The sequence below is a fragment of the Cebus imitator genome, unplaced genomic scaffold (genome assembly GCF_001604975.1).
Source record: "Cebus imitator isolate Cc_AM_T3 unplaced genomic scaffold, Cebus_imitator-1.0 Scaffold469, whole genome shotgun sequence".
Lineage (NCBI taxonomy): Eukaryota > Metazoa > Chordata > Mammalia > Primates > Cebidae > Cebus > Cebus imitator.
The window spans coordinates 1,406,497-1,434,114 of record NW_016107784.1 but is presented as its reverse complement, the minus strand read 5'-3'; the positions used below and the strand labels follow the sequence as shown (position 1 = coordinate 1,434,114).

The 27,618-nt window shown below is 38.8% G+C and overlaps 1 protein-coding gene across 1 annotated transcript in view; it reads left to right on the top strand.

Annotated features, from left to right (window-relative positions):
* Positions 1-351: 351 nt before the first annotated feature.
* A2M (alpha-2-macroglobulin) overlaps positions 352-27,618 on the top strand; it is a 39,061-nt gene continuing 11,794 nt past the window's right edge. Inside the window, exons 1-21 of the mRNA XM_017512344.2 lie at positions 352-781; positions 2,969-3,152; positions 3,982-4,141; positions 4,308-4,360; positions 6,444-6,464; positions 6,741-6,909; positions 7,370-7,454; positions 9,142-9,262; positions 10,177-10,291; positions 10,448-10,557; positions 12,260-12,421; positions 15,632-15,859; positions 16,101-16,164; positions 17,963-18,109; positions 18,717-18,862; positions 21,721-21,882; positions 22,329-22,440; positions 23,620-23,737; positions 25,757-25,985; positions 26,707-26,833; positions 27,176-27,297. Coding sequence (XP_017367833.2) covers positions 699-781; positions 2,969-3,152; positions 3,982-4,141; positions 4,308-4,360; positions 6,444-6,464; positions 6,741-6,909; positions 7,370-7,454; positions 9,142-9,262; positions 10,177-10,291; positions 10,448-10,557; positions 12,260-12,421; positions 15,632-15,859; positions 16,101-16,164; positions 17,963-18,109; positions 18,717-18,862; positions 21,721-21,882; positions 22,329-22,440; positions 23,620-23,737; positions 25,757-25,985; positions 26,707-26,833; positions 27,176-27,297 — 2,718 coding nt within the window. The 5' untranslated portion in view covers positions 352-698. The remainder of the gene's footprint in view (positions 782-2,968; positions 3,153-3,981; positions 4,142-4,307; positions 4,361-6,443; positions 6,465-6,740; positions 6,910-7,369; positions 7,455-9,141; positions 9,263-10,176; positions 10,292-10,447; positions 10,558-12,259; positions 12,422-15,631; positions 15,860-16,100; positions 16,165-17,962; positions 18,110-18,716; positions 18,863-21,720; positions 21,883-22,328; positions 22,441-23,619; positions 23,738-25,756; positions 25,986-26,706; positions 26,834-27,175; positions 27,298-27,618) is intronic.

The window sequence follows — 27,618 nt, the reverse complement described above, 5'->3', positions numbered from 1 at the left end:
GTCAAAATTTGTTTCTGAAGTCTTGTTACTTCACCTTTCTTAGTTTCACTTTCTTAAAACAGAAAACGCTTTTCTACGATCATTCTTCCAGGGCCTGGCTCTTCATCTGCAATCCAGTAATATCTCTAATGTCAAAAACCTTCTGGTTTAGTTCACATTACTTTCAAAGAAGACCACTGAATTCTTTTGTGGCTTCAAACCTTTAGGGTAGGGATGTCTAATGGAGAACTTGCAGCCACACTGACTTGGAGTGAAGTGTCTATTTAGAGCCTGCCCGGTGTTGCTTAAATGGTAGTCTCCCTTGCCAACTATTCATAGAAGAGATGTGAGAAGCACCATAAAAGGCGTTCTGAGGAGTTGTGGGGGAGTGAGGGAGAGAAGAGGTTGAAAAGCTGATTAGCTGCTTTACAGTAAAACCCAGAGAAAGTGAGCTCTTACGGGAAACTGGATTCAGCCCTCCAGGGATTCTACTTAGCCCGCCAGGAATTAACCTTGACTATAAATAGGCCATCAATGACCTTTCCAGAGAATGTTCAGAGACCTCAACTTTGTTTAGAGATCTTGTGTGGGTGGAACATCCTGTTTGCACACAGAGCAGCATAAAGCCCAGTTTCTTTGGAAAGTGTTTGGGACCAGATGGATTGCAGGGAGTAGGGCACAATACAGTGTGGTCTCCTCTGGCTCTTTCTCTCTGCAACATGGGGAAGAACAAACTCCTTCGCCTCAGTCTTGTCCTCCTCCTGGTCCTCCTGCCCACAGATGCCTCAGTCTCTGGAAAACCGTGAGTTCCACACAGAGCATGAAGCATGAACTTAGAGTCCTTCATTTATTGAAGATTTTTCTTTATATCATTTATTTTTCTTTCCTATGATACTGCCACCTCCTTATCTCTAATGTTGCTTCCAGATTCTGTAAATCTGGTTTACTCTTAATCATTCTTCCCCAACTCTATGGATCTCTGAATCTCTAACATGCAAAGCCTTCCTAAGGAGTGTCAGAAATAGTTTTTTTAAAAAAGAATAATTTTTAGATTTTCGTATTCATATTGATCTACTTGAGGCCATGATATTTATCTTTTTACTTCCTCTTTCTTAAGGGCGCATTTTCTATTTTATAAAAACAAAGACAAGTCTCTCCCACAACCAAATGTGGAACGATGCCCTGGAGTATAAAAATCTGTAGGGTGCCAAACAAAGGAACGATTTGAAATACTGGTGTTGATACTGAAAAAGCAAGGGACTCTAATGTCGGAAGAGAAAATCCTTTTGCAGATGAGGTTGTGATGAATTCTTTGTTTCAACAAAACTGACGGAAGAACTGAAGGGAACATCAGCTGATGAGTGATGAGAAGCAATTCTTGATAATAGAGTACTGGGTGATTTTTAGCATGTAACGCAGAAGTTGCCAGACGGTAACAGTGAAACAGTTGTTTTGCCTGCCATTTACTTACTTGTATGTGAACCATTCTTAGTACTTATATCTACACAAAACAAGAACAGTACGGAATTAATGTTAGACCTCGTTTAATTATTGCAATAACGACTGATCATCCATGGATACATAAATTCACTGGAGGAAAAACAGCTTATCATTCTCATGAAAGATGTGCTTCAAAAGTATTTTAATTTTATATCTAATATGTATGAATCATACTTCATAATGTATTTTGTTTTGATCAGTTACATACAAGTATTTTTGAAAATAGTTCAATTAGAAGAAAATGTTTAATATTTATAAATGTATGGTCACATTCTATTTAAAAGAGGAGTTAAATTTACCCGTGTATGTTATATATATATATATATATGTATTTATGTATACGTATATATTATGTATATATGCAAATATATGGATACATACATTTATGTATAGGTGCTTGATAATAAAGAAGTAAGAATGATTCACAAAATATTTTGAAGTATAAAAATTTAAGATAAACTTCTGTATGGCAATTGGTATGGAAATTCAAATTCAAGGAGGAAAAATCAGAAAGATGTTAAATAGCAGACCATTAAAAGAACTTTTTAATGTATTTTTACATAGCGATAGTAGGTATCACTACAGTGTTTATTATTTCACGAGAAAATTATAAAAGTAATCTAAGTATTAATTTTAAATATCATCAAAAATAATATATTTTGCTATTATATAACATCATGATAAAAATATGTTTACTTGAAAGTATGTAAGGAGTGCACAGTGTCCAAAAATTACTTCAGGCATTGTGTGAGCAAAAATGTATAAAAACTACAGATTGATCTTAAATTATATATCAGGGTACTGAGAAAGTTGCCGTACTGCACATGAGTTACCAAGATCTAAAGTCAATCACTAGAGGACCATTTCTGGGTGGAGCCATTGTCTAATCATGAGCTGAAAGGCAAATATTTAAAATGCAAACATCCATGATTAAAACTTTATTAGTTGCTTACCACAACTGAGACATTAAAGCGATGGCTCACTTTCTTTGAGGCTCAGATTCCATATCTTTGGAGTGGCAGCGAGTCCTTAACATACAATTTTCATAGGGGTGCTGTATGTGTGTGTGTATATGCATAAGCATGTACACATATATTAATGAAATTTCTATAATTCAGTTAGTTTTTGTAATGTCTGCATGACTGAGAGCTTACTTACTTTTTACAGCAATTTGAAGATAAAATAGATTTACAACATCAGCAAATGTAACTACATATTTTTATTTGAATTCAGATGTTCACAAATTGTTTCTTGAAGAGAGGCATGCCTGCAAGTTTTAATCTGTTTAAGACCTACCTCAAGTAAAATGTTCACTGCCGTGGCATGTGAGGGAAAGAGGGAATAATTCTTATGCATGGCCTTCAACAGCCAGATTTCATGCTCATCAGCGTATCTTCTCTTGGTGTAGAACTGATGATGGAAAATAGTGCGGTTGATAGCAATGCCTGTCTTCCTTTACTTTCTGCTAACTGAACCATCTCATTCCCAGGCAGTATATGGTTCTGGTCCCCTCCTTGCTCCACACTGAGACTGCTGAGAAATGCTGTATCCTTATGAGCTACCTGAAGGAGACAGTGACTGTAAATGCTTCCTTGGAGTCTATCAGGGGAAACAGCAGCCTCTTCACTGACCTGGTGGCAGAGACGGACGTGCTCCACTGTGTCGCCTTCTCTGTGAGTATGGCTGTTTGACTTAATATACTTGGTTCTTTTAGTCAGGGTCATAGGGATCTTGTATTATGTCAAGATGAGGCTTTGGGAGGCTGGTAAGAACTTCCAGAAGGAATCCAAACGTAGCAAACTAAGTATAGAAATTGAGGAGCGATGCATGACTCTCCAGCCATGGGAGACAAATATTTACAGGCACACTAAAAATCAGCTTAATAATTAAATAGGAACCCTATCATCAGCCAGAAAGAAAAAAAGACGGAAAATGTGACTTCTTAAAATTAAGATGGAAAAAATATTAATAAAGCAAATGAGGCCAGGGCTCAACATGAGCCACCAGTGGTGGACTCACAGGAACACGTCACTCCACACTACTCCTAAGAGCAAAAATTGTGGAAATTACCCTTAGTGAAGGCGTAGTATCTCTTCAGAGTTGTCCACGTGTGAGATGGTTATGGCCTAATGTCAGTAAAATATAGTGTTTTTTTTTTCATACCTGTAAAACATGCTTCGACCATGCCCTTTTGGCATGTAGTATCAACCTGGTAAAGCTCACTCCCGTGTAACATTGAATCAAGGCAGTTTTTTCTGAGCTGTATGAAGATATGAATCTCATTTACAACCTCTCTTACTGATGTATGTTCCTCCACCTTGTGTCCAGTCTCCCCGTTTGTAAAATGGTAGAAGTGATTCTTGTCCCTGACAACTTTCCCTGCTGAGAACAAGGGAGTGAAGTGAAGTAAGAAGGGCAAGGTCTCCCGGAAGAGTAGAACAGGAAACAGGGGAGGAGACCTGTGGTGCTGAATGGGGTTTCAGGATCTGTCCTACCTTTCAGGTCCCAAAGATTTCATCCAGTGAGGAAGTAATGTTCCTCACTGTCCAAGTGAAAGGACCAACCCAAGAATTCAAGAAGCGGACCTCAGTCATAGTTAAGAACGACGAGAGTCTGGTCTTTGTCCAGACAGACAAACCAATCTACAAACCAGGGCAGACAGGTAGGGAGAAACCTACAGATGGGACAACTTCAAAAAGGAAAGATCTTCTTCCATTGGATGTTCCCCAGGCAAAGTTCCTATAATCTTGATTCCTTAAGTAGCTTATCTTACCAACCTATAGCCCTACTTTGGGTCTGGGGGCTCATGAAAAATATTTCTGTTTCAGTGAAATTTCGTGTTGTCTCATTGGATGAAACCTTTCACCCCCTGAATGAGTTGGTGAGTTTTCTATTATCTACATAAAATGATTATCTGTATAAACAGGCTGGGAACCTGTTTTCTGTGTTGGGGGAAGACCAGGGAGAGGAAGAATCTGGTATCACTAACAGTAACTTCTGGCGTTACAACAACGCAAGATCCTAATCTAAAACATCATTCCAGGCAAAGGTAAGCAGGTAATTCTTTCTGCCTTGGTGCTGGTACTCAGCACCAAGCACTGATAAACTAAATTTAATCAGTTGTCACACAATTAAATTTACTTTTCAGATAGCTCTTAATTAGGATAATTAGAAAGATATATTAAATAACAGACACAGATAAACCCTCAAAGAACCTAAGTTCAAAAGATATTTTAAGTGCTTAGACTCTTTCTATACATACCTACCAAAATCTTTGCTATCAAGAAAAGTCAAGGTAAGTAATTTGTTCCTTTGTCTGTGTGATAAGAAACAACTCTTTCTATTGTAATGCAGACATCAACCCAAGTTTTCATTTTTTTCTCCCAAATCTACTTCTTCACATTTTCTTATCTCCAAAAGAGGCAAATCTGCTCTTCTAAATCCAAAGACAAAAGATTACAGAATAGTCTTCTTTCTCTTTCTCTCATACCCATATCCTAAAATACATTCAGGCTACTACTTTTTTTTTTCCCCTAGTTTAAGGAGTATGTATTTTATACAACTCATAATCCTTTACAAATAGAAAAAAATCAGTAATACACTGAATCAATTTGAAGAATCTTCAGTATAAACAAGCTCAACAAAGTCCTTTAGATGCAATTTCTTTTGGATTTACTGCAACACTTTTTGTTATGTTGTATGTCTTGTAAATTCCAATAAGTCTACCTGAAATCTCAAACATATTATTTCGAAGAGAAATTATTATGAACCGTGCGTTTTTTGTTTGTTCATCTGTATAAAATGCAACACTGGACTGCTTCTTATCATCTGAACTACTGCTGCAAGCTAGTCCTAGCCAATGTCATCTCTAAATAAGATCGTTGCAGTAGCCTTCAAAGTGGTCTCCCTGCTTCTGCTTTCACTTCTCCATCTAAAATGAAGCACCACATCCCTCACTGTCCGCCTGACTCTCCTTTGTTTTTCCCTTGGCATTCACCACCACCCTATCCATCCTACACGTGAGTTTTAAAAACTCTGCCCAATTCTATTATAATGTAAGCTCCCTTAAATCAGATACATTGTTCTTTTGTGCATGGTTATATTTTCAATACCTAGAATGATACACAGCACATAAGAAGGTACTTAATAAACATTAGTTTTTAAAAATGAATGAACATTGATACTAGCTTCTCTATCAATGTTTATTCATTTTTTGAAAGTGATATTTATTAAACTAACATTTATTAATGAAATATTTCCATTCCTCCTCATTCTTAGAACTACCTACGAATTCTATGACCCATCTCGATGATTACATCTGAACGTATTTACTTACAGTTACCTAAGTGTTTATTTCTCAGCCTGTAAAATTGCATAGCAAAAGAATGTTCTTCACTAAGATGCTATAAGCACTTAAGAAATGTTAATAAGTCCATCTCTAGTAAATGGCACTGTACATGTAGATTTGTTGCTGATGGCCTAGTAAGCTCTTACCATTATTTATTAAGTGCTTAAAATAGATTAATGAAGAGTTCTGTAAAATTTAATCTGGAATCTTTCTGTATTTCACTATAGAGGGAATTATTCTATATAAAACTTTTTTAGGTTTTTTAAATTTTTTATTTTTTTTAATTTTTGTGGATACATAGTAGGTATATATAGTTATGGGTTACATGAGATATTTTGATAAAGGCATGCATATTATTATCCAATCATTATTTTTCTCATTATCCAATCATGGATAATGATTACTCTCATGCATTGCATGCCTGTATCAATAAATGGGATATCCATCCCCTCAAACATTTATTCCTTATGTTACAAACAATCCAATTACACTTTTAGTTACTTTTAAATGTAGGGTTAAATTATTTCTGACTATGCTCACCCTATTGTGTTTGTAAATGAAATTTAAGAATATTTGAAAATAATTATAAACTTCCTTTCTTTCTTTTGTGTTTCAGATTCCACTAGTATACATTCAGGTAAGAAACATGAAGCATTCCATATTAGAAGGAAAGTAATACATACAGGAAAATGCTCTTACCTGAGAGGTTTTAACGATGTCTCAGAAACTTGTTGTTAAAGGAGAAGCCTTCCAACTCACATAGGGCTAGATGGTTGTAACTCATCTCCTCTCCTCACCCTTTACCACTACCCCATTTGTTCTTTTTGTAGATAACTTAGGAGTTTCCATAGATTTCTTTTATTATCTCTAATGCTCCAGGTGCTTTCGTAAATTGTAATTCATTTATTCATAGGATCCCAAAGGAAATCGCATTGCACAGTGGCTGAGTCTCCAGTTAGAGGATGGCCTGAAGCAATTGTCTTTTCCCCTCTCATCAGAGCCCTTCCAGGGCTCCTACAAGGTGGTGGTACAGAAGGAATCCGGTGGGAGGAGAGAGCACCCTTTCACTGTGGAGGAATTTGGTATGGATCATGGAAAGTCGTGGAACATTTTTCTTCATATTTAAACTCCTAGGGCATGGAATTTAAGCTCATTTGGAGTCTTTCCATTTCCCATGGGTGACATTGGGCTTGGAGTAAAACTAATTACACCTAAGTCCAATGAGGGACATCAGTGATTTGTGAATAGGACTTCACATGGCTTGGTTATTTTCTGTAGCAGTATTTAATACCACCCCCCGGAAATTTAAACAGCCTTGTTTTAATGGAGTTTTCCATTATGAATGAAGCATATGGCGATCTCTCATAGTCATTCAGCTAAAATCTTCATTTGAGAGGAGGATGGATAAGAATATATTGGAGCGCAGAGCTGCCTTTTCAGATCCCTAAAATATTATTAGGGAACTGTTACAGGGAAGCTGAAAATATGAATTCCTTCAAAGTTGAAAAACAATCATCAACCTTCTTTATCACCAATCAACAGTTCTTCCCAAGTTTGAAGTGCGAGTAACAGTGCCGAAGATAATCACCATCTTGGAAGAAGAGATGAATGTATCCGTATGTGGCCTGTGAGTTTATTTTTTTCATCTTCTCAGGGGAATATTTAAAAGAGACTCACTATTTGGGATATTTTAGCTACTCCTTGTAGGAGCAGTGGCAACACAAAAATTTTAAGTGCTTTGACACCATCTCATCTCTAGAACGTTATTCTCCTGTTGCTTTTCTATTTTTCCTTTTTTCTTTCACGTTCTTATCAGCATTGTTCTGTCATGAGGTAAGGAACTGTGTCTAGAGAGGTTATGCTAACAGGACAGATTCTGAAAGTGACGACACTGTGTACACACACACACACACACACACACACACACACACACACGGGAAGGGTGGATCGTGCTGAAGGGTATTGACTCCGCCTTAACCAAAAATGACCAAACATTATCAGGAAGATAATGAACACATGGCTATAGGGGAAATTCAGTCATCAACAGATCATTTACCTGACCTCGTATGCTCAGTGGAAAAATCACTCAGATTCAGAATTTGTAGAGATAGGCATACAACGGAAGCCTCATCTAACTCGCTAGTCTGCTTAAGGCATGTCTGCATATCTCTCTGCACTGACATTTTTACCGAGGAGACTGAACATATCTCTCGAGACAGTCTCTTCTAACCTTGAAAACTCATGTTTCCTGAATCTAATGCTCCTATCCCTGGTGACACACAGTAGCAGTAGCAAAAAGAGCAGGTAGAGTGAAGAAATCAGTCCTGCCCAAAGATCACACACGTAATACACCTACTACTCAGCGGGCCCCCACCCCATTCTGTCTCACAGTAATGGCTGAGTTCCTGGTTACTCATAACTAGTGGGCCAGTGATCTTGCAAATAGAGATACAGAGGACATTTTCAAATAGGAAAGGAGACAAACCCACTTGGAAATCCAGCAATCATCCATGACATATTTATGACACAATCCCACTTTTGTAAAAAGTGAACAAGTAAAACTCAATATAGAGATGGCTGCAGGTGGGGAGAGAATGAGGGAAGAAGAGACACTATCATACTAACATTTTATACTCCTAGGCAGACTTGAGGGTGTCTGTTTCTTCTCTTTGCTTTTGTTTTGTTTGTTTCATTTTGCTGGTATTGTTTTTCTTTTAAGAACAGGTTTAGGCCAGGCGTGGTGGCTCAAGCCCGTAATCCCAGCACTTTGGGAGGCTGAGGTGGGTGGATCACGAGGTCAAGAGATCGAGACCATCCTGGTCAACACGGTGAAACCCCGTCTCTACTAAAAATACAAAAAATTAGCTGGGCATGGTGGCGCGTGCCTGTAATCCCAGCTACTCAGGAGGCTGAGGCAGGAGAATTGCCTGAACCCAGGAGGCGGAGGTTGCGGTGAGCCGAGATCGCGCCATTGCACTCCAGCCTGGGTAACAAGAGCGAAACTCCGACTCAAAAAAAAAAAAAAAAGAACAGGTTTAAGTTTTATAGTAATGAAGACTTTCTAAAGATAAAACTGAAAAAAAGATTAAGAAAAAGAAATGACAAAAGAAGAATGTAGTAAATTTCAGCATGTTGCAATGGTGATTTCTATAAGAGCCATTAGTGACACTTGTGTTCAACACTGTGTGAGCCCAGCAGAGAGAGAGGGAAGTACAGATGGGGAATACACTGTAGCTAAAGGAGAGATGTAACTAGCTAGAAAATGGGGAGGTTCGGTTTCTGCTCTGATTCCCTTGGGAATGTTCTCATCACAGATATACATATGGGAAGCCTGTCCCAGGACATGTGACTGTGAGCATTTGCAGAAAGTATAATGATGTTTCTGACTGCTTTGGTGAAGAGTCACAGGCTTACTGCGAGAAATTTAGTGGGCAGGTAGGTCAAACACTGTTTTTTTTCCAGGAAATAACAATGAAGGCATTGTTGAAAAGCAGTGAAGTGAATTGCAGCATGGTTCTTTTCTCAGGAAGAGAACAATCCAGAAGATAATTCCATGTTGGCTATTGTAATGTGTCCCAAAATCATGAACTTAGCACAATGGAAATTATTTATTTTGAGTGTTTCAGAATGATAGATGCTGAGCCATCCATCCAAGTCCTCCATGGGCATCAACTTCTATAAAGGAAGGAGAAAAACCACACTCCTCTTAACTGCCTTAGCTGGCCAGGGCATCAGTTCTGCTCTCTCTGTGAGCAAGAACCTGTTACACGGCCCCACCAAGATGCCAGAGAGTTAGCGAACACAGTCCCCATATGGGAGGCCACTTCCCAGCAACAGCTGAATGCTATGGAGGAGGAACCAGGCTTTGATGAGGAGTTTTAATGGTGAAGAGCAGATGTACTGTGTGTCTCAAAATAGCAAGTGTACAGGACTTGAAATGTTTCCAACACATAGAAATGATAAATACTTCAGTTGGTAGGCACCGTAAATCCCGCGATGTGATTATTACATATTGTATGCGTGTAACAAAATGTCTCATGTACTTCATAAATACGTACAAAAAATATGCATCCTTTGTACAAAAAAAAATTACCCTCCCAAATTTTAAGGAATTTCTATCGCATTGTATCTAAGGAATTTCACATACTAAAAAATACACCTGTCAATTATACATGAGATATTGTTGTGAAATGTAATATTTAGCTGCTAGAGAATATTTATTGTGTCCTCATCATAGAAAATGCCTATTTGACGTTGTCCGTCACAAAAATCACACCAGGTGACCTGACCACTGATCTCTCTGGTGTAATATGCATTGTGTTTCTGTATTTTATTTTCTCGCCTCTTAGCTGAACAGTCACGGCTGCTTCTCTCAGCAACTAAAAACCAAGGTCTTCCAGCTGAAGAGGAAGGAGTATGAAATGAAACTTCACACTGAGGCCAAGATCCAAGAAGAAGGGACAGGTTTGTGTACTACATGGGTGTGGGAGAAGAAACAATAAGCATTGGTTGTTTTTAGCCACATAATGAATTGTAAGGCGGGGGTTGGGGGCGGGAGGTGATAGAATTATAGAGACATCATCCTTCCCAAAAGGAACATATGTTTTTCTTTTTTTTCAGAGGTGGAGCTGACTGGAAGGGGGACTAGTGAAATCACAAGAACCATCACCAAACTCTCATTTGTGAAAGTGGACTCAAACTTTAGACAAGGGATTCCTTTCTTTGGACAGGTGGAGTATTTTCCAGTTCACTCATCAAGCCACGTGCTGTTATGGTTTCTCCTAAAACTGTGCCTGGTTAATGTGATCCTTTAATATAACCAAAGGTATAAAATATCACCCAGGCTTGATTAGCCTAACCAAAGGTATAAAACTACATAAAAATAGACTTATTCCTCTGTAAATTTGTATATGAAATGTATATAATTATCCTAAAGCCTTATTAAAATTAGTAGAGCTTTTCCCCTCTTTTTGAAACAGCATTGTACAAGTCACTCAATCTCCTCATGGTTTACCAGGCAGCCTCAGGTTTTTATGACATTTTATCACAAGAATCTCAAAACTCATGCTGACCAGTTTTATTACCATGCTAACACTAACTGTATGGAAATAGGTGGGTAAGTGGTTTTAATTTTTATTTTGAAGTATTAAAGATTCAACTATAATGCTTATTTCATGGATATTATATTTACACTATTTTTCTATAATAATAAATATATTTTTAAAACAGTGAACATGGGGTAAAACACTGTTACTTAAGGTTCTCAGATTTTCGAATTATGAATTTTTATATTACTTACCCAAAAAAATCTTCTGTTACAAGTTTTCTGTTGTCAGCAGAGGTGCAAATGGATCTTTATGACTCTAAAAGTCTAAGATGACAGTTACAGGTGCTTCAGTGTGTATTAACTGTGTATCATTTTCTTAATGTAAATGTACGATTTCAACTAAGTGGAGTACATCTTAGAAGTCTTAGTTATATCATGACAGCAAAATGGATTCAACTTTCTAAAATGAAAGTGCAGCTCATTTGTAAATTTCTCAGAAAGATATTGTACTTTTTAAATATATTTTATTGCTGTTAAATAATGATCCTATGTGTCATAAGACTCTCTAGCTAGAAGGAAATCAGAATTATGTGTCCATTCTTGTCTTTGCACATAAGCCAACATTTCACTGGCAAACTTAGATTTTGTAAATCAATTATGAGTACTGATGCAGGTCAGCCTATGGCTCTTCCTGTTACCAACTGTGGCTTATACTTGAAAAAGAATCACCACCTTTACAATCTGAATTGGGCTACTGAACTGGCAGATACAATTCTAGCAGTAAAATGGCTTTGGGGATTAATTTAACACTATGTGCCTCTTTTCAGTTGTATATTTTTCACATGGGAAGTATGTCATAAAATCTGCCTACCTTCCAAAAAGCTGAAGATCTAGGTTGAGAAGCAAAGTCCATATCTAACACAGCTGGAAAAACACACAGGACAATGTATTGGCAACTGCTTACTAGTGTACTTATGAGACTTCAGACACTAATCCATAGGAAGTTAATGGTCCACCCCAAAATAGGTGTTTGAGGCACAAATAAATTTAGTTAATCATTTGCAAAATATCTGGAGCACATTTTTCAGGTTGTTCTTGTCATTATCCCTGTCACCCTCTATCCCTTCACACTACCCTGTTTTTCTTCTTAGAATTGATTACTGCTAAATTAGTGTATGTTATTTATATATTTATTTAGCATCTCTCTCTTTCACTAGACAACAAGCTCTGTGATGGGAGAACCTTTGTTTTTTTCACTGCTGTGTCCTCGGTGCCTGGAACCATGTTCAACATAGAGGAGGCTCTAAAAAAATGTGATAAAATGAGTATGTTTGGTGCCTATTAGTTATTATCTATATAACTAATCCACAGCTTTTAATCTTCAGGTGCGCCTCGTAGATGGGAAAGGTGTCCCTATGCCAAATAAAGTCGTATTCATCAGAGCAAATGAAGCAAACTATCACTCCAATGCTACCACAGATGAACACGGCCTTGTACAGTTCTCTATCAACACCACCAATGTGATGGGTACCTCTCTTTCTGTTAGGGTAAGTATGGAAAGAAGTTACCAATGACATGAAGTGGCCTTGAAAACAAGGCTGCAAACGAACTGCGAGGAAATTTCCAAATCGTGTTTAGTCCTACAGAGAGAAAAAAACTAGCAATTAGAAACCAATTTAAGGTTAACTTTTTTAAAGTTTATGAAAAGCAGGCAGTATATTGTTGTGATTAAAAGTTCTGGGTTAGGCCGGGTGTGGTGGCTCACGCCTGTAATCCCAGCACTTTGGGAGGCCGAGGTGGGCGGATCATGATGTCAAGAGATCAAGACCATCCTGGCCAACATGGTGAAACCCTGTCTCTACTAAAAATACAAAAATTAGCTGGGCATGGTGGCATGCACCCATAGTCCCAGCTACCTGGGAAGCTGAGGCAGGAGAATTGCTTGAATCTGGGAGGAGGAGGTTGCAGTGAGCCGAGATCGCGCCACTGCACTCCAGCCTGGTGCCTGGTGATAGAGCAAGACTCGGTCTCAAAAAAAAAAGTGCAGGTTAGACTCTAGCAGTGTTGGTGATAATGTAAAATGATGCAGCCACTGTGAAAATCAGAATAGTAGTTCCTGAAAAAATTTAAACATAGAGTTGCCAGCTGGGCATGATGGCTCACACCTGTAATCCCAGCACTTTGGGAGGTTGAGGCAAGTAGATCTTGAGGTCATGAGTTCAAGGCCAGCCTGATCAACATGGTGAAACCCCATCTCTACTAAAAGTACAAAAATTAGCTGGATGTGGTGGTGCATGCCTGAAATCCCAGCTACACAGGAGGCTGAGGCAGGAGAATTGCTTGAACCCAGGAGGCAGAGATTGCAGTGAGCTGAGATCACCTCACTGCACTCCAGCCTGGGCAGCAGAGTGAGACTCCATCTCAAAAAAAAAAAAAAAATAGAGTTACTGTATGATCCAGTAATCATACTTCTAGACATATGTTCAAAAGAATTGAAAGTAGGATCTCAAAGAGATTTTTGCACACCGATGTTTATAGCAGCACCATTCACAATAGCTGAGAGATTGAGGCTACCCAAATGTCCATCAAGGGATGAATAAACAAAATGTGATATATTCATACAACAGAATATTATGCAGCTTGAGAAAGGAAGGAAATCCTGTCACATGCTACAGCATGAATGAACCTTGAGGACATTATGGTAAGCAAAATAAGCTACTCACAAATGATTCCACTTACGTGGGGTTTCTAAAGTAGTCAAAGACATAGAAACGGAAAACAAAATGGTAGTTGCCAAGGGTTGAGAAAAGAGAAAAATGGGAATTGCTCTAATTGGTATTCAGGTTTAGTTTTACAAGATGAAAAGTTCTGGAGATCTGCTGCACGATAGATACATTTAACACTACCAAACTGTATACTAAAAAAATAAAGAAGATGATAATTTTATGTTGTGTGATTTCGCGCGCGTGTGCGTGTGTGTGTGTGTGTGTGTTTACAACAGTTTTTTTGAAAAGTGAGTTCCAGAACCTGAATCAGGATAAAGTGGTTAAAAAATACTGGTTCAACCCTATGTTAAGGAATTCACTAAAACCTCTATGTTTCATTTTCTTATCTGTAAAATGAATGCAACATTAACACCTAACTCTTGGGGTGGTTGTGAAGATTAAGTGAAATAATACACGTTGAAGCGCTTACTAAGCCCCGTTTAACTATTAGATACTTTTACTGTAAAAGCCAATTCTAACATAATTAGCATTTAGTTTTAAAAGTATATACCCCATAAATTATTGCCTTACTTTATTTTGTCTTGCTATTCTAATTTTCTTCCAATGACCTGTTCATACCAATATCATTTGTTCAGTATAGCATGAAGTCCTCTATTCATCAAGAGAGATGTAGGCATGTCTATAGAGGTATCAATATAAAATATATATTCTATATAAATTACATAATCATGGTAATGGAAAAGCCCTTCCTCTTTAGAGTCCTTATGTTATTATAGAGAAATAAATAATATATTTTATTTATTTAGCTTTACTAGATGGCATAAAAGCACCTCTAATAAACTCCAATAAACTCAAATTTGAATGTTTATTCATTTCAAAAAATGTCTTGAATGCTTTCTACATGCTAGGCACTGTGCTAGTCTTGACAATGAAATGATTATTTCTACATGCTCCCTTATTTCTACATGCTCCCTGTGATCATATATGTGTTGTTATTAAAACATATATTAAGACATGAACAAATATTTTGCTCAAGGATTCACTACTGTATTGGGAGCTGGGGATGTAAAGGAAGCCTGAAAGGAGCTAAGGAATAACTTCTGTCGGGAGAAAAGTTGAAAATATAACCCAAATATGGCCTCTGAGGCATAAGAATCCAGACTGCAGGAAGCATTAAAAATAATAAGCAAGGCCAGGCGCAGTGGCTCATGCCTGTAATCCCAGCACTTTGGGAGGCTGAGGTGGGTGGATTGCATGAGGCTAGGAGTTCGAGACCATCCTGACCAACATGGTAAAACCCCATCTCTAAAAAATATACAAAACAATTAGCTGAGTGGGGTGGCCCGCACCTGTAGTCCCAGCAACTCAGAAGGCTAAGTGAGAGAATCAGTTGAGCCCGGGAGGCAGAGGTTGCACTGAGCTAAGATCATGCCACTGCACTCCAGCATGGGTGACAGAGCAAAACCCTGTCTCAAAAAATAACAATCACAATCAGCCTAAGATAGCCCAGGAGAGGTAGACTTCAGCTAATTCACCAGCTCAACAATTAAACCAATGCCTTTTACCGATGTCTTCTCAGACCCCTGAGGTTACAATATTTTATTTATTCATAATACCCAGTTGAAATCCATCATAAGAGAGGCAGCTGCTTTCTGAAAGCACAGTTCTTCCATTCCTAGAGATTATTTTCCTTCCTGTCCTTGAAATTTGTTTGGCTACTTTACCTGTGCAGTTAGAGACCCTGGAGCTGTAGCCAATTCCAGCAAGCTAATCAGAGCGAAGCGTCCCTCCTTTTATGCTCTTTAGAAATATAAATCCCAATCCCAGGCGCCTCTGCAGTGTGAAGTCACAAAGCATGCCTGCATTTAAAGCAGAGAAACAAAATAAGGGGCCCTTATCTCACTTTTCTTTGTGGAACAAAAGATTTCTAGCTACTAGTTAAGGTAGGACAGTAAACTTACATCATTTTGTGAGAACATTAATCTTTATGACATATAATCTAAAAATAATACAATTTTTCTAATTCATTAGGTCAGATACAAGGATCGTCATCACTGTTACAGCTACCAGTGGGTGTCAGAAGAAAACGAAGAGGCACATCACACTGCTTACCTTGTGTTCTCCCCAAGCAAGAGCTTTGTCCACCTTGAGCCCATCCCTCATGAGCTACCCTGTGGCCAAACTCAGAGAATCCAGGCACATTATATTCTGAAAGGAGACGTCCTGCAGGGGCTGAAGAAGTTCACCTTCTATTCTTTGGTGAGAAGGGAGGTCACTGTGGTGACTTCTCTGCAGACAGAAACTCTCTGAGGAGCAAGTAATCATGAAACTCTTTAGATGACATTACTTCGACTTCTTATCCATGTTCCTTTTGAAAGTTTGACTTCTCTTGAGGCTAATTATTGCCAGCAGGGACTCACTAAGACAAGTATATCGAAGTGAGACTGAAGCATGTTCTCTGTTTGGCACATTCAATTTCTTTCTATTTCCTTTTTTGCAGTTAATGGCAAAGGGAGGCATTGTCTACACTGGGACTCATGGACTGCTTGTGAAGCAGGGAGACAGTGAGTATTTCCGTCATCTCTGCATTGCTGCCCCATTCCGACCTATTCCGCCTTACACCACGGAAGCGTCAGGAACACTTCTTCTTTTATTTCTATGGGTTTTGGGGGGAATAGGTGGTATTTGGTCACATGAATAAATCCTTTATTGGTGATTTCTGAGATTTTGGTGCACCCATCACCAGAGCAGCATACACTATACCTAATTTATAGCCTTTTAGTCCTCACCCCTCCCACTCTTTCCCCTGAATCCCCAAAGTCCATTGTATCATTCTTAGGAATTTGCTTAGCTCCCACTTCCTAATAGCTTAGTTCTCACTTCCTAATAGCTTAGTTCTCACTTCCTAATAGCTTAGCTCCCACTTCCTAATAGCTTAGCTCCCACTTCCTAATAGCTTAGCTCTCACTTCCTAATAGCTTAGCTCTCACTTCCTAATAGCTTAGCTCCCACTTCCTAATAGCTTAGCTCCCACTTCCTAATAGCTTAGTTCCTACTTAACGAGTGAGAACATACAATGTTTGCTTTTCCATTCCGGAGGTGGAAATATCAGGAATACTCTCAAATAACAAGAGACCATGTCCATCTAATATCAATAAAAAGAAAGTTGAGGGAGGGAAAACAATAATTTTTTTCTCACCCTTTATCAAATATTTGTTGTCTTTTTTTTCAGCCTATTCTCTTTGCGTTATTTAAAATGTTGGTGTGGGCCAGTGTGGTGGCTCACGCCTGTAATCCCAGTACTTTGGGAGAATAAGATGGGAGGCTCTCTTGAGGTCAGGAGTTTAAGACCAGCCTGGTCAACATAGTGAGACCCCATCTCTATAAAAGTAAATAAATAAGAAATAAAAAGGAAAAAAAATGCATAAAACATTGCAGTGTATAATCTGTGCTTATCCCAAATTTTCAAACTGTAAATATTCTTGAATCTCTTCTCAAAATGAGAATTGTGTTAGAGAACAGGGTGGAGAAAATGTAAGGTTTCAGGATATGTTGTAGATATATACCAGGTCTTGTGCTGGGACATTTATGTCATTTATGTTATTATAAATTTTTTCCCTTTCAAGATAGTTACGATTTATGAAGCATTAAATTGGGTACTTCACCACCGAACTGAACTCTCGCCATGAGCAAACATGTCATAATATAAGCCTTTGAAGGTTGCTCCTAGTCTAGTAGACTCTAAAAGATAACTTGCTAGAAAGCTATCGGTAGTCTCCTCTTTCATTAGCTCTTGTAGCAACACAGAAGCACCATGGCAGACTGAGGGAAGTTTAATGCAACCTCAAGGGAATCTACATAGGCTTCAAAAAATATCTCCTAAAGGAGCATGGTGTTTCTCTCAGAGAAAGAATCAAGTATTGGCTCATAGAAGGTTAAAGAGGATGTAGCATGAATACAATGTGTTACTCTTTCTGTTTCATCTCATAACTTCAGGTTCTATTTTCCTCTTCTAGTATGAGGCCTAGATCAAATGGTAGTGAACTGAATGTCTCCACACCCTTAACTGGCATCAGAACCTTATGTAGGTGAGCCGAACCTTGAAGCTGCTGAAAAATCAATATAGTATACCATTTATGAGAGAAGAGAGGGCTTTGATTAGGTTTTTCTAAAGCTAGAGTCCTTAGAGGTACTCATTCATTTGTTACATCTACTGTTTATTATGTCTATTATACCTACTAATGGAAATAGTCATTAACCAGACCAGGCTCCTAATGGGTTTGTGTGACAGAGTAATTTTCTATCAGCCCTGGGGAGATGTCTAAGCTATGATTGCTTCCTCTCATTCTCTTTGTGCCCCAGTGAACGGCCATTTTTCCATCTCAATCCCTGTGAAGTCAGACTTTGCCCCTGTCTCTCGGTTGCTCATCTATGCGATTTTACCTACTGGGGACATGATCGGGGATTCTGCAAAGTATAAGGTTGAAAATTGTCTGGCCAACAAGGTGGGTGCTTTAGATTATAAAATCTTCAACATTTAAAACTAGAAGTAACTATTGTTTTTTATTTGTTTTATACATGCGGGCATTGGGACCAAAAGGGTTAAATAAATTCCCCAGAGACTTTCAGCAAGGTAGTGGCAGAGTCTCACTTGATTCCTAGTGCAAAACTGTCACACTTCCCCTAGCACATTGCCTCCTACCAGATACACAGTTCGGAGTACGTTATTCCCTTCTATGATAAAATCTTGGGAAATATGTAAGCAAGTTTTTAAGACTACTAAGCAGCCAAAAGAAAAATGCAGAGCACCTAGACCCGCGCACGTTCCACCACGATTAATAAGCACCTTGCCGCATACCAAAGATAAATATCACATTTCACGATTAGTAATTTACAAGAATAATTAGAAATAATTCTAATGGCTCAAATGATTCTTGAGAATGAAAGAGAAGTGTAGGGGACAGAAAGCTTCAGGACTGACATAATGCCAACCCTCCACGAAGTCAAGCAGAATGGTTATATGTTGAACGTGAAGAACGCTCAGCAAATGCGAAGGAGTGCGTGGGTAAGCTAGGAAGTTTGCTTTTCTGACCTCTTGTTCCAATTTCACAGGTACATTTGAGCTTCGACCCATCACAAAGTCTCCCAGCCTCACAGGCCCACCTGCGAGTCACGGCTGCTCCTCAGTCCGCCTGCGCCCTCCGGGCTGTGGACCAAAGCGTGCTGCTCATGAAACCTGACTCTGAGCTCTCCACATCCTCGGTGAGTTCCTGGCAGCCTCAGGAATCGAGAACGGCCGTGCCAGGGGCTTACAGCAAGGAAAAACGCCTGTCTGAGTAGGATAAGGTCAATTAAAATGTTTAGGAATTAATAGTTTTGATCTCTCTTGTGGGCTTTCATTGGTAAGGCATTTTATCTATATATAAAAAACTCGCTTCTAGAGGAAAAAAATCAAATAAAAACGCATCACTTAATGCAGTATATTGAACCAAATAGAATTTTTTGAAAAGACAAAATATGATGAAAATTAACAACCAAAAAGGGACTTATTATTCAGATATGTTAAGCTTCTTGCTCATGAGCACATAGCAATACAAACTCAAATCTTCTGATTGTGTCAAGACATTCATATACGCAAGGCTGGAGAGAATGCAGAGCAGATTGTGAAAACTGCTGTAAGAGAAGTGCAGTTATGCAAATTAAAAGAAAGGATTAACTGAGCAATCAGAGAAGCCATTCGGAAATTATATATTTAAATGCAAAAAGACCTTACCCTACCCAAAGTCCTTAAAATTCCAGAACTCCAAGCAACCAATAATAGGAGTTTTCAAACTAGTTTCAGCATTTCAAAAAGTCTAACAAAAGTGATACATGTACTTGCACTAAGACTACACAGGCTAAATGAAATAACAAATTTCTGTTTTTGTAAGAATTATGGCAGGGTGTGGTGGCTCATGCCTGCAATCCCGGCACTTTGGTGGACTGCAGCGGGCAGATCACTTGAGGTCAGGAGTTCAAGACCAGCCTGGCCAACATGGTGAAATCCCATCTCTACAAAAAATACAAAAATTAGCCAGGTGTGGTAGTGGGCACCTGTCCTCCCAGCTACTCAGGAGGCTGAGGCAGGAAAATCGCTTGAACCCGGGAGGCGGAGGTTGTGTGAGCCGAGATCACGCCACTGCACTCCAACCTGAGTGACAGAGTGAGACTCCAGTCTCAAAAAAAGAAAAGGAAAAATTATGTCAGTTGAAATAATTGCTGTCCCAAGCTGCACATAATTTCTGGGGGAACGTATATATCATCTCTGAGGAACAAAACTCAAGAAAAATGAATTACTATATAATTAACATTGATAATTGAACTCTGAAAATATGGAGCTAATAGAAGACATAGCAAAAGGGTATGGTGAATTGGAACAACAAAAGCTAGTTAACAGCATGTACTAACAGTAGTTGGCTCACATCTTCAAATGTTTAATATGAGACCAATTATGCTAACCTCTTAGTGAAGCTTTTTCTACTACCATAATTTAACAAAGAGAAATTTATATTTTTATTTTCCTGAAATAGAAACTTATAAGAAAATATTTCTTATTGGTTTGTCCTTCTAATGGGATTTTAACTGAAAATAGACCTACTTCTAAAGGAAGCATTAAGTACATTTCAACAGTAGGATCTCAAGCGGATCTGTGGGAAAATAATATAAATGTCTTACATTTTTATGACATAATTTTATAATTCTCAAAGGATTTTTAAAATTATAACAACCCTGATGGGTAGATAAAACAGACAAATCTATTTATTAATAATAAAGCAGACGTTCAGGTATGTATGAGAAGACCTGAGTTAAAACAACAGCTCTTCTCAACCTTTGATTAGTGATTTGCAGTGGCACTTTGCTGCTACTAGTGTAGGTCATTCATTCAACACATTTAATGCCCGCTGTGTTCTAGGCATTATCCTAAGTGCTAGGGATCAAGCAGTAAGCTACTGAAAAGATAAAAATTTATGTCTCATGGAACTTACGTTCTCATAGATGAGACACAATAATTATGGAATATGCCATTGAGAAAAATAAAGTGAAGAGAGAAGGTGAGAGATGTTAAGATACTTTGAGAAAGTGTTAATTTCATCACACTACTCACTGTGCTCCTCTGTTCTTGTCAATCAGTTTTAAACTCCTAGAAACATAATGCAATGTCACTGTTACAATTTTTATGTCTGTCTTCTCTCCTTCAAACAGACTTGAAAGCATCATGCCTAGAATTTTACAGTTAAAGTTTTATGTATCATTATGAAGATCTGGAGCATTCTGTTTCCACTGATAATACCTAAGAAAATGCCATCATGGGTCGGGCTTGGTGGCTTACGCCTGTAACCCCAGCACTTTAGGAGGCCAGGGTGGGTGGATCACAAGGTCAGGAGATCAAGACCCTCTGGCTAACACGGTGAAACTCTGTCTCTACTAAAAATACAAAAATTAGCCGGGCATGGTGGCACACGCCTGTAGTCCCAGCTACTCAGGAGGCTGAAGCAGGAGAATCGCTTGAATTCGGGAAGCAGAGGTTGCAGTGAGCCGAGATTGTGCACTCCAGCCTGTGTGAAAGAGCTAGACTCCATCTCAATAAATAAATAAATAAATAAAATGCCATTGTGTCCTGTGGAGAGAGGATATGTCTGTTCATGTGCCTGTTTAGAACATGCATTCATTAACTTTGTTATACACTGAGTCAGTTGCTTGCCACAAGATAAACACAAAACTGTCATCTCCTTCTATCATCTCAAAGCTTTGTGCAATGTCACAAATAGAACAGACCTCAATTTTTCAATTAAAAAAATTTTATTTCATTCTAGTGTTGAGTCTAGTGGTGGCCTCTGAACTGTGTAATGAAGTAACATGACCCTTGAGTACTTAGATGGAGTATTTTGTGTTTTTCCTAAAATTGTTCAACATCTTCAAAATGGAAACACTGTGTCAAGAAAATGACCCATATCCTCTCTTATAAATCGTCAAAGCAATGAGAGCACTCAAAGAAAAACTGATGTTCCTTATTCCTGTTCTTTTCTCCTTGAACTCAAAAAAAATCACAAAGAAGTTTATTGTCTTTTGTATTTGTACAGGTTTATAACCTGCTACCAGTAAAGGACCTCACTGGCTTCCCTCAGTATTTGAATGACCGTGACGATGGAGACTGCATCAATCGTCACAATGTATTTATTAATGGAATCACATATTCTCCAGTATCGAATACAAATGAAAAGGATATGTATAGCTTCCTAAAGGTAAATGCCTTATGTTGTAGATGGTCTGTTCTTACTCTTAAAATATTATACATGGAAAAGAGTATTTATCTGAGTGCCATCATGTCATGGTTGAGGGTAATGGGATATAAAGAATAAGTGGTTTCCCCACTAATAGCAGATCTGCTGAAAGGTACTGACCTAAACTGGAGCTTCTTGGAGTATTATTCGTTTTCTTTTTTCACAGAAAGTAAATTCTCTGCGATGTTTATAAATATCACATATACAAAATAATTACTGTTGAAAAAGTTTAATGAAAAGAATAAAATTACCTCCTTAAGTGTATGAACATCCCTTCTACAGATGTGAACATTAAATGTTTAATATTAAGTTAACTGGATTGTTTGTCAAATTGAATGAAAAGAAGTATGTGCCTATGTGTATTTTATAATATATATTTGCTGATTAGATGATAATTTCCTTTGCAGGACATGGGCTTAAAGGCATTGACCAACTCAAAGATTCATAAACCTAACATATGTCTACAGCCTGAACCACTTGGGATGCATGCACCAGAAGATCTACGAAGCGCACCTTATGGTAAACAAAAGATTAATTAATATGTATTACCTAATATATTAACCAAATTTTAAATTTTTTAAAGATACAATGTAACAAAAATTAACACAACAAAAGGACTTGTGAGTCATACATATTAAGATTATCGCTCCAGGTCACATAGCAATATAAACTCAAATTCTAGTAAATGGAAATTGATGTGTTGGGCTGAAAAGGAAAGAGTTTCCAAGCATAGGGTTAGTGTAAACAGAAATAAAAACGTTCACAAAACACTGCTACATTCTCAATCAGTCAGGTAAAAAAGCTGTTCAACTTCCCCAAAACATCAGCCATTATTTATGTTGGAACCACACACATTCATCAGTGACATGAGCTACTTCTTTCATGAACTGAATGGTAATCAAGCATTTATTTATAGTCCCATGTTGTCAAATCATGATTGAGGATAAGTTGAATACAGAGAAAAGAGGATCAAAATCAAGGAAAGCATTTGGGAAGAAATCAATTGGCTCTATGAAATTTACTATAAAATCTATTGCATATTTTATGATTTATAAATTATATTGTATAATCCTTTATCAGTAAGATTTATAGTAAATTTGTGCATGAATAGGTGTGTAAAAATAGGTGTATTTTTTCCCCAGAGAGCTGGTTGTGAAATATTTACCAGTACACCTTAGTAGAAGGTGAACAGAGTGAAAGAAACTGTCATCTTCTGACAGGACAGAGAATAAAGAGTCTGTATGATCACTGAACTTTTCCCTCCTGTAAACTGTTTCTCAAAGCCACTGTCATAACGTCTATGTCAGGTTTTCTTTGCTCCTGCAGAGGAACACACCAACGCAAACTTGGATTCCCGCCCTATTCACGGCCCTGTGTCATAGCACTCTCACTTAGCATGGTGGCAGCAGCCTCACAGGACTCCAGAGTCCTTCTGCCCCACAGACAATCGAAGCAAAGTCTCTATAGCCTGTGCTTATGCTCCTCCTCCCCCAGCTCACTCCTAGGTATTCTAATACTTCATAATTCGTCCAACCTATTTCCTCCTCAAAAAAGCTTTCCCCGATGACCCCCCAAGTGCCCTCTCCGTGTTCCTCTCTATTTCATCAGACTATTTGATTTTTTGGTGCCAAGTGTGACAGTCTTTCGTAAGTTTTATCTGTAAGTTTATTGCCCTGTCTTCTCCTTCACCCACCATAGACTCAGAGGTAATGCGAAGAGGCCATGCACTCATGATGCGTGTTGAAGAGCCTCCTCCCGCAGAGACCATACGAAAGTACTTCCCTGAGACGTGGATCTGGGATTTGGTGGTGGTGAAGTAAGTAATGTCCTGCATATGCAATAGGCAAAGTATCCCTCACTGTTTTTAATTCTTGGCTAGTTTTTCTGTGTTTATTGTTTTATATGTTCATGATGAACAACACGATTTTTGATATATATACACATATGCATAGTGGAATGACTACTACAGCCAAGCAAATTAACACATCCATCGCCTAACATTGTTGCCTGTTTCTGTGTGTGTGGCAGGTGCACCTAAAATCTATCCTATTAGCCAGGTTTCAGTATCCAATACAATATTATCACCTAGAGTCCTCATGCGGTACATTAGATTTCTAAATTTATTCATCCTACAGAACTTCAACTTTGTACCCTTTGACCTGCTTCTCCCCATCCCTGCAACCCCAAGCACCGCTCTACTCTGTTCCTATGTATTCAACTTCTTTTGGCATCCACATACTAGTGCGATTGTGCAGTGTTTGTCCTGTGCCTGGCTTATTTCACTTAGCATAATGTCCTCCAGGTTCATCCATGTTGTCACAAATGGTAGGTTCTTCTTCCACTTCAGGCTGAATGATATTGCGTTATGCATAGCCACAACTTATCTATCCATTTGCCCAGACACTTAGGTTATTTTTATTTCTTGGCAACTGTGAATAATGCCGCATTGAACACCGAAACACATACATCTCTACAAGGGGCTTATTTCATTTCCTTTGGGTATATAGCCTGAAGAGCGATTTCTGGGACATATGGTACTTTCCATTTTAAAATTTTTGAGGAATCTCCATACTGTTTTCCATAATGGCTGTGGCAATGTACATTTGCACCAAGGAGAGTGAAGAGACTCCTTCCAGAGGGAGACTGGAAATGGAGTTTTATCCGTGAAACAAGTCAGCAGGGCAGGTGGGGAGCAAGAGCAAGAAGGGCCATGTTCAGGCTCCTGAAGTCTTGTTTACCTGTCCTTTTCACTCCCAGATGCAGGCTGTTTAGAAGCTCAACCCTCAGATGGCAGCCAGAAAAGTGTGTAGACAAACTCCTCCAGGGAAAGACTGGAAGCTGGGAGATTTTGCCTGTTCTCTCTGTATTGAGCTAAGGGTGTCACTGCCGGCATTGCTCACAGGCTTATTTAAAACCACCTCCTTGTTCGCCGTGGTCTAGGGAGACTCCTGAATGCAGAGCTCCATCTACTCCTGGAGCTAGGTGATTTAGGAGCCAGACCCCTTAGGTAGGAGCTGTAACATTGGGTGGTTGATGCATAGACAAATTATTCCCAGGGATATGTTGGAGACCTGGTTTTATCTGTGGGGCAAGCCAGGGGAAGGAGGCAGGGGAAGTGCCCATACTGCCTTTCAGTCTCTCTGTAAGGTATCCCTGCCCCTTCTGTTTCCCAGGGCAGGCTAGTTAGAAACCTAACACTCAGTCAGCAACTGAGAAAGTGAGTAGACAAAGCCCTTGCAGGGAGAAACTGGGAGCTGTTAGCTAATCTTTTAGTACTGAAGTACTCCTTTCAAATACATTGCTAATTTCAGAAGATGTGTAACGTAAATACTTAAGACCTAAGAAGTCTCACTAACCTAATTGCATCAGAGCTAAAGAATTTTGTGCAAATTTAATTCTAAGATTTCCAGAAAATGGGCATAAGGACCGAATATAACCAAGTTCTGCACAGATTAACACCTGTAGGAGATCCTTCATTGGTTAGCAATCCTGAGGTAAATACAGATTCAGTCAGGTCCACTATACACGACAGTAGTAGAATTTAAAATTATAAAGCAGCCCTCAGTGGAATAGCATTTTAGAAAAGAGAACTTAAGAGCAACCTCAAATTGCATATTCAATTTATAACTATATTGTCTGCATAAGATTATGCGACAGTTCTGATATACTATAATTTAAAACAGTTGGAAGAAAAGGCTTTACATTCCCCATCTCAATCCTTGATTATATTCTCCATTATTGATATTTCTCTTGAGTGCTTTTAAGCCATGACATTTCTCTCCCTAGAAAAGTTGTATTTACCTATTTTCTATTCTTCACTTGCCCCCCTCCCCAGCTCATCAGGTGTGGCTGAGGTAGGAGTAACAGTCCCAGACACCATCACCGAGTGGAAGGCAGGGGCCTTCTGCCTGTCCAAAGACGCTGGACTTGGTATCTCTCCCACCGCCTCTCTCCGAGCCTTCCAGCCCTTCTTTGTGGAGCTCACAATGCCCTACTCTGTGATCCGTGGAGAGGTCTTCACACTCAAGGCCACTGTCCTAAGCTACCTTCCCAAATGCATCCGGGTAAGGATCTCTTTCCCAAATTAAACACAAGGTAGCAGTCAAGTAAATTAAAAGTTGCTTTCCTAGGAATACTGACAAACTCTCATATGCAAGATATGTTAACTAGATATTCGCGACTGTGTAAGTTACAGATTGTGATATCTCCAGATACCAAATTGCGCCATAAAGCAAGTTTCTAGCCTTCCTCATAACCGTTCAGAGTTAGTGTTTGTGTGGTATGAAGAATTCTGACAGGGATGACAAAAGTCAGTCCTCTGTTCTCATGACAGATTCTACAAGGTTTCAACCTCTACATTCTCATATATTTAACTTTTCTTAGCTCCTACGTTCTCATATATTATCTTGTCATTATATTACACCTAATGTTAAAAGTCATCTGTGAGCATCTTATCTCTGCTGAAACCATAACTGTTTATAAGTCTTGTATCCTCTGCTGAGAGATCCGAGGGTCGAGGTTTCAGGCCAAAGAGGGAGAGCAACATGCCATCATTACGTTTCACTTCTTCTGGTCCTATCACATGAAAGAGCAGGTTGCTTCCAAAATAACTCAGATTTACATGTCGGATCCACTTACATGTATTTCAGGTACTTTACCTTCATTTATATCATCTTTAACATGAGGCAACCTGAAATCTAACCAATTCCTCAAGATGCTTGTCTCAAACCCATTCGCCCTCTGTTCTCCTTCCCCCTCTACTCTCTTTCTTATGTGTGGCTTCAGGTCAGCGTGCAGCTGGAAGCTTCTCCCGCCTTCCTAGCTGTCCCAGTGGAGAAGGAACAAGGGTCTCACTGCATCTGTGTGAACGGGCGGCAAACTGTGTCCTGGGCAATAACCCCAAAGTCATTAGGTGAGCAACAAACTCCAAGAGATAATTCTCTACTCAAAGATTGTATATGGCAGTGGGAACCTTATATTCAGTGCGCTTCCTTCAGGAAAAGACCACTAGAGGACACAGTTTTTTTCCTTTGTCTTTTATTCTAAGATCCCTACAAGGATATCCCCAACATCGATGTCCACCTTGAATTCTCGGTATCGTGCACCTCTCATTTGCACGCCTCTGTTCCTGCTTCTGTGTTTTAATAAAACAAAAGTTTACAGAGCATTGAACATGTATAAATCTTGAGTTTGGAGGCATGGAGGAAGGGAAAGATGGTATTCATTTCCATTGGTTTTGTTTGGTTTTTTTTAGGAAATGTGAATTTCACTGTGAGTGCAGAGGCACTAGAGTCTCAAGAGCTGTGTGGGACTGAGGTGACTTCAGTCCCTGAATATGGAAAGAAAGACACAATCATCAAGCCTCTTTTGGTTGAAGTAAGTAAACCTAAATAATATATAGTCCATAATAATATATATGGGTAATGTAATAATAATATCTGGATATTTTATATTATTCTCATGTCTCTCTCTGTCCTACCTCTCTCTTGGTTTAGTCTCTGTTTTGCTGGGGTTTTCTGGTTTTGTTTTTGAGAAAGAGTCTTGCTCTGTCGCCCAGGCTGAAGTGCAGTGGTAGAATCTCTGCTCGCTGTAATCCCTGCCTCCTGGGTGCAAGCAATTCTCATGCCTCAGCCTCCCGAGTAGCTGGGATTACAGGCGTGCACCACCACATCCAGCTAATTTTCATATTTTTAGTAG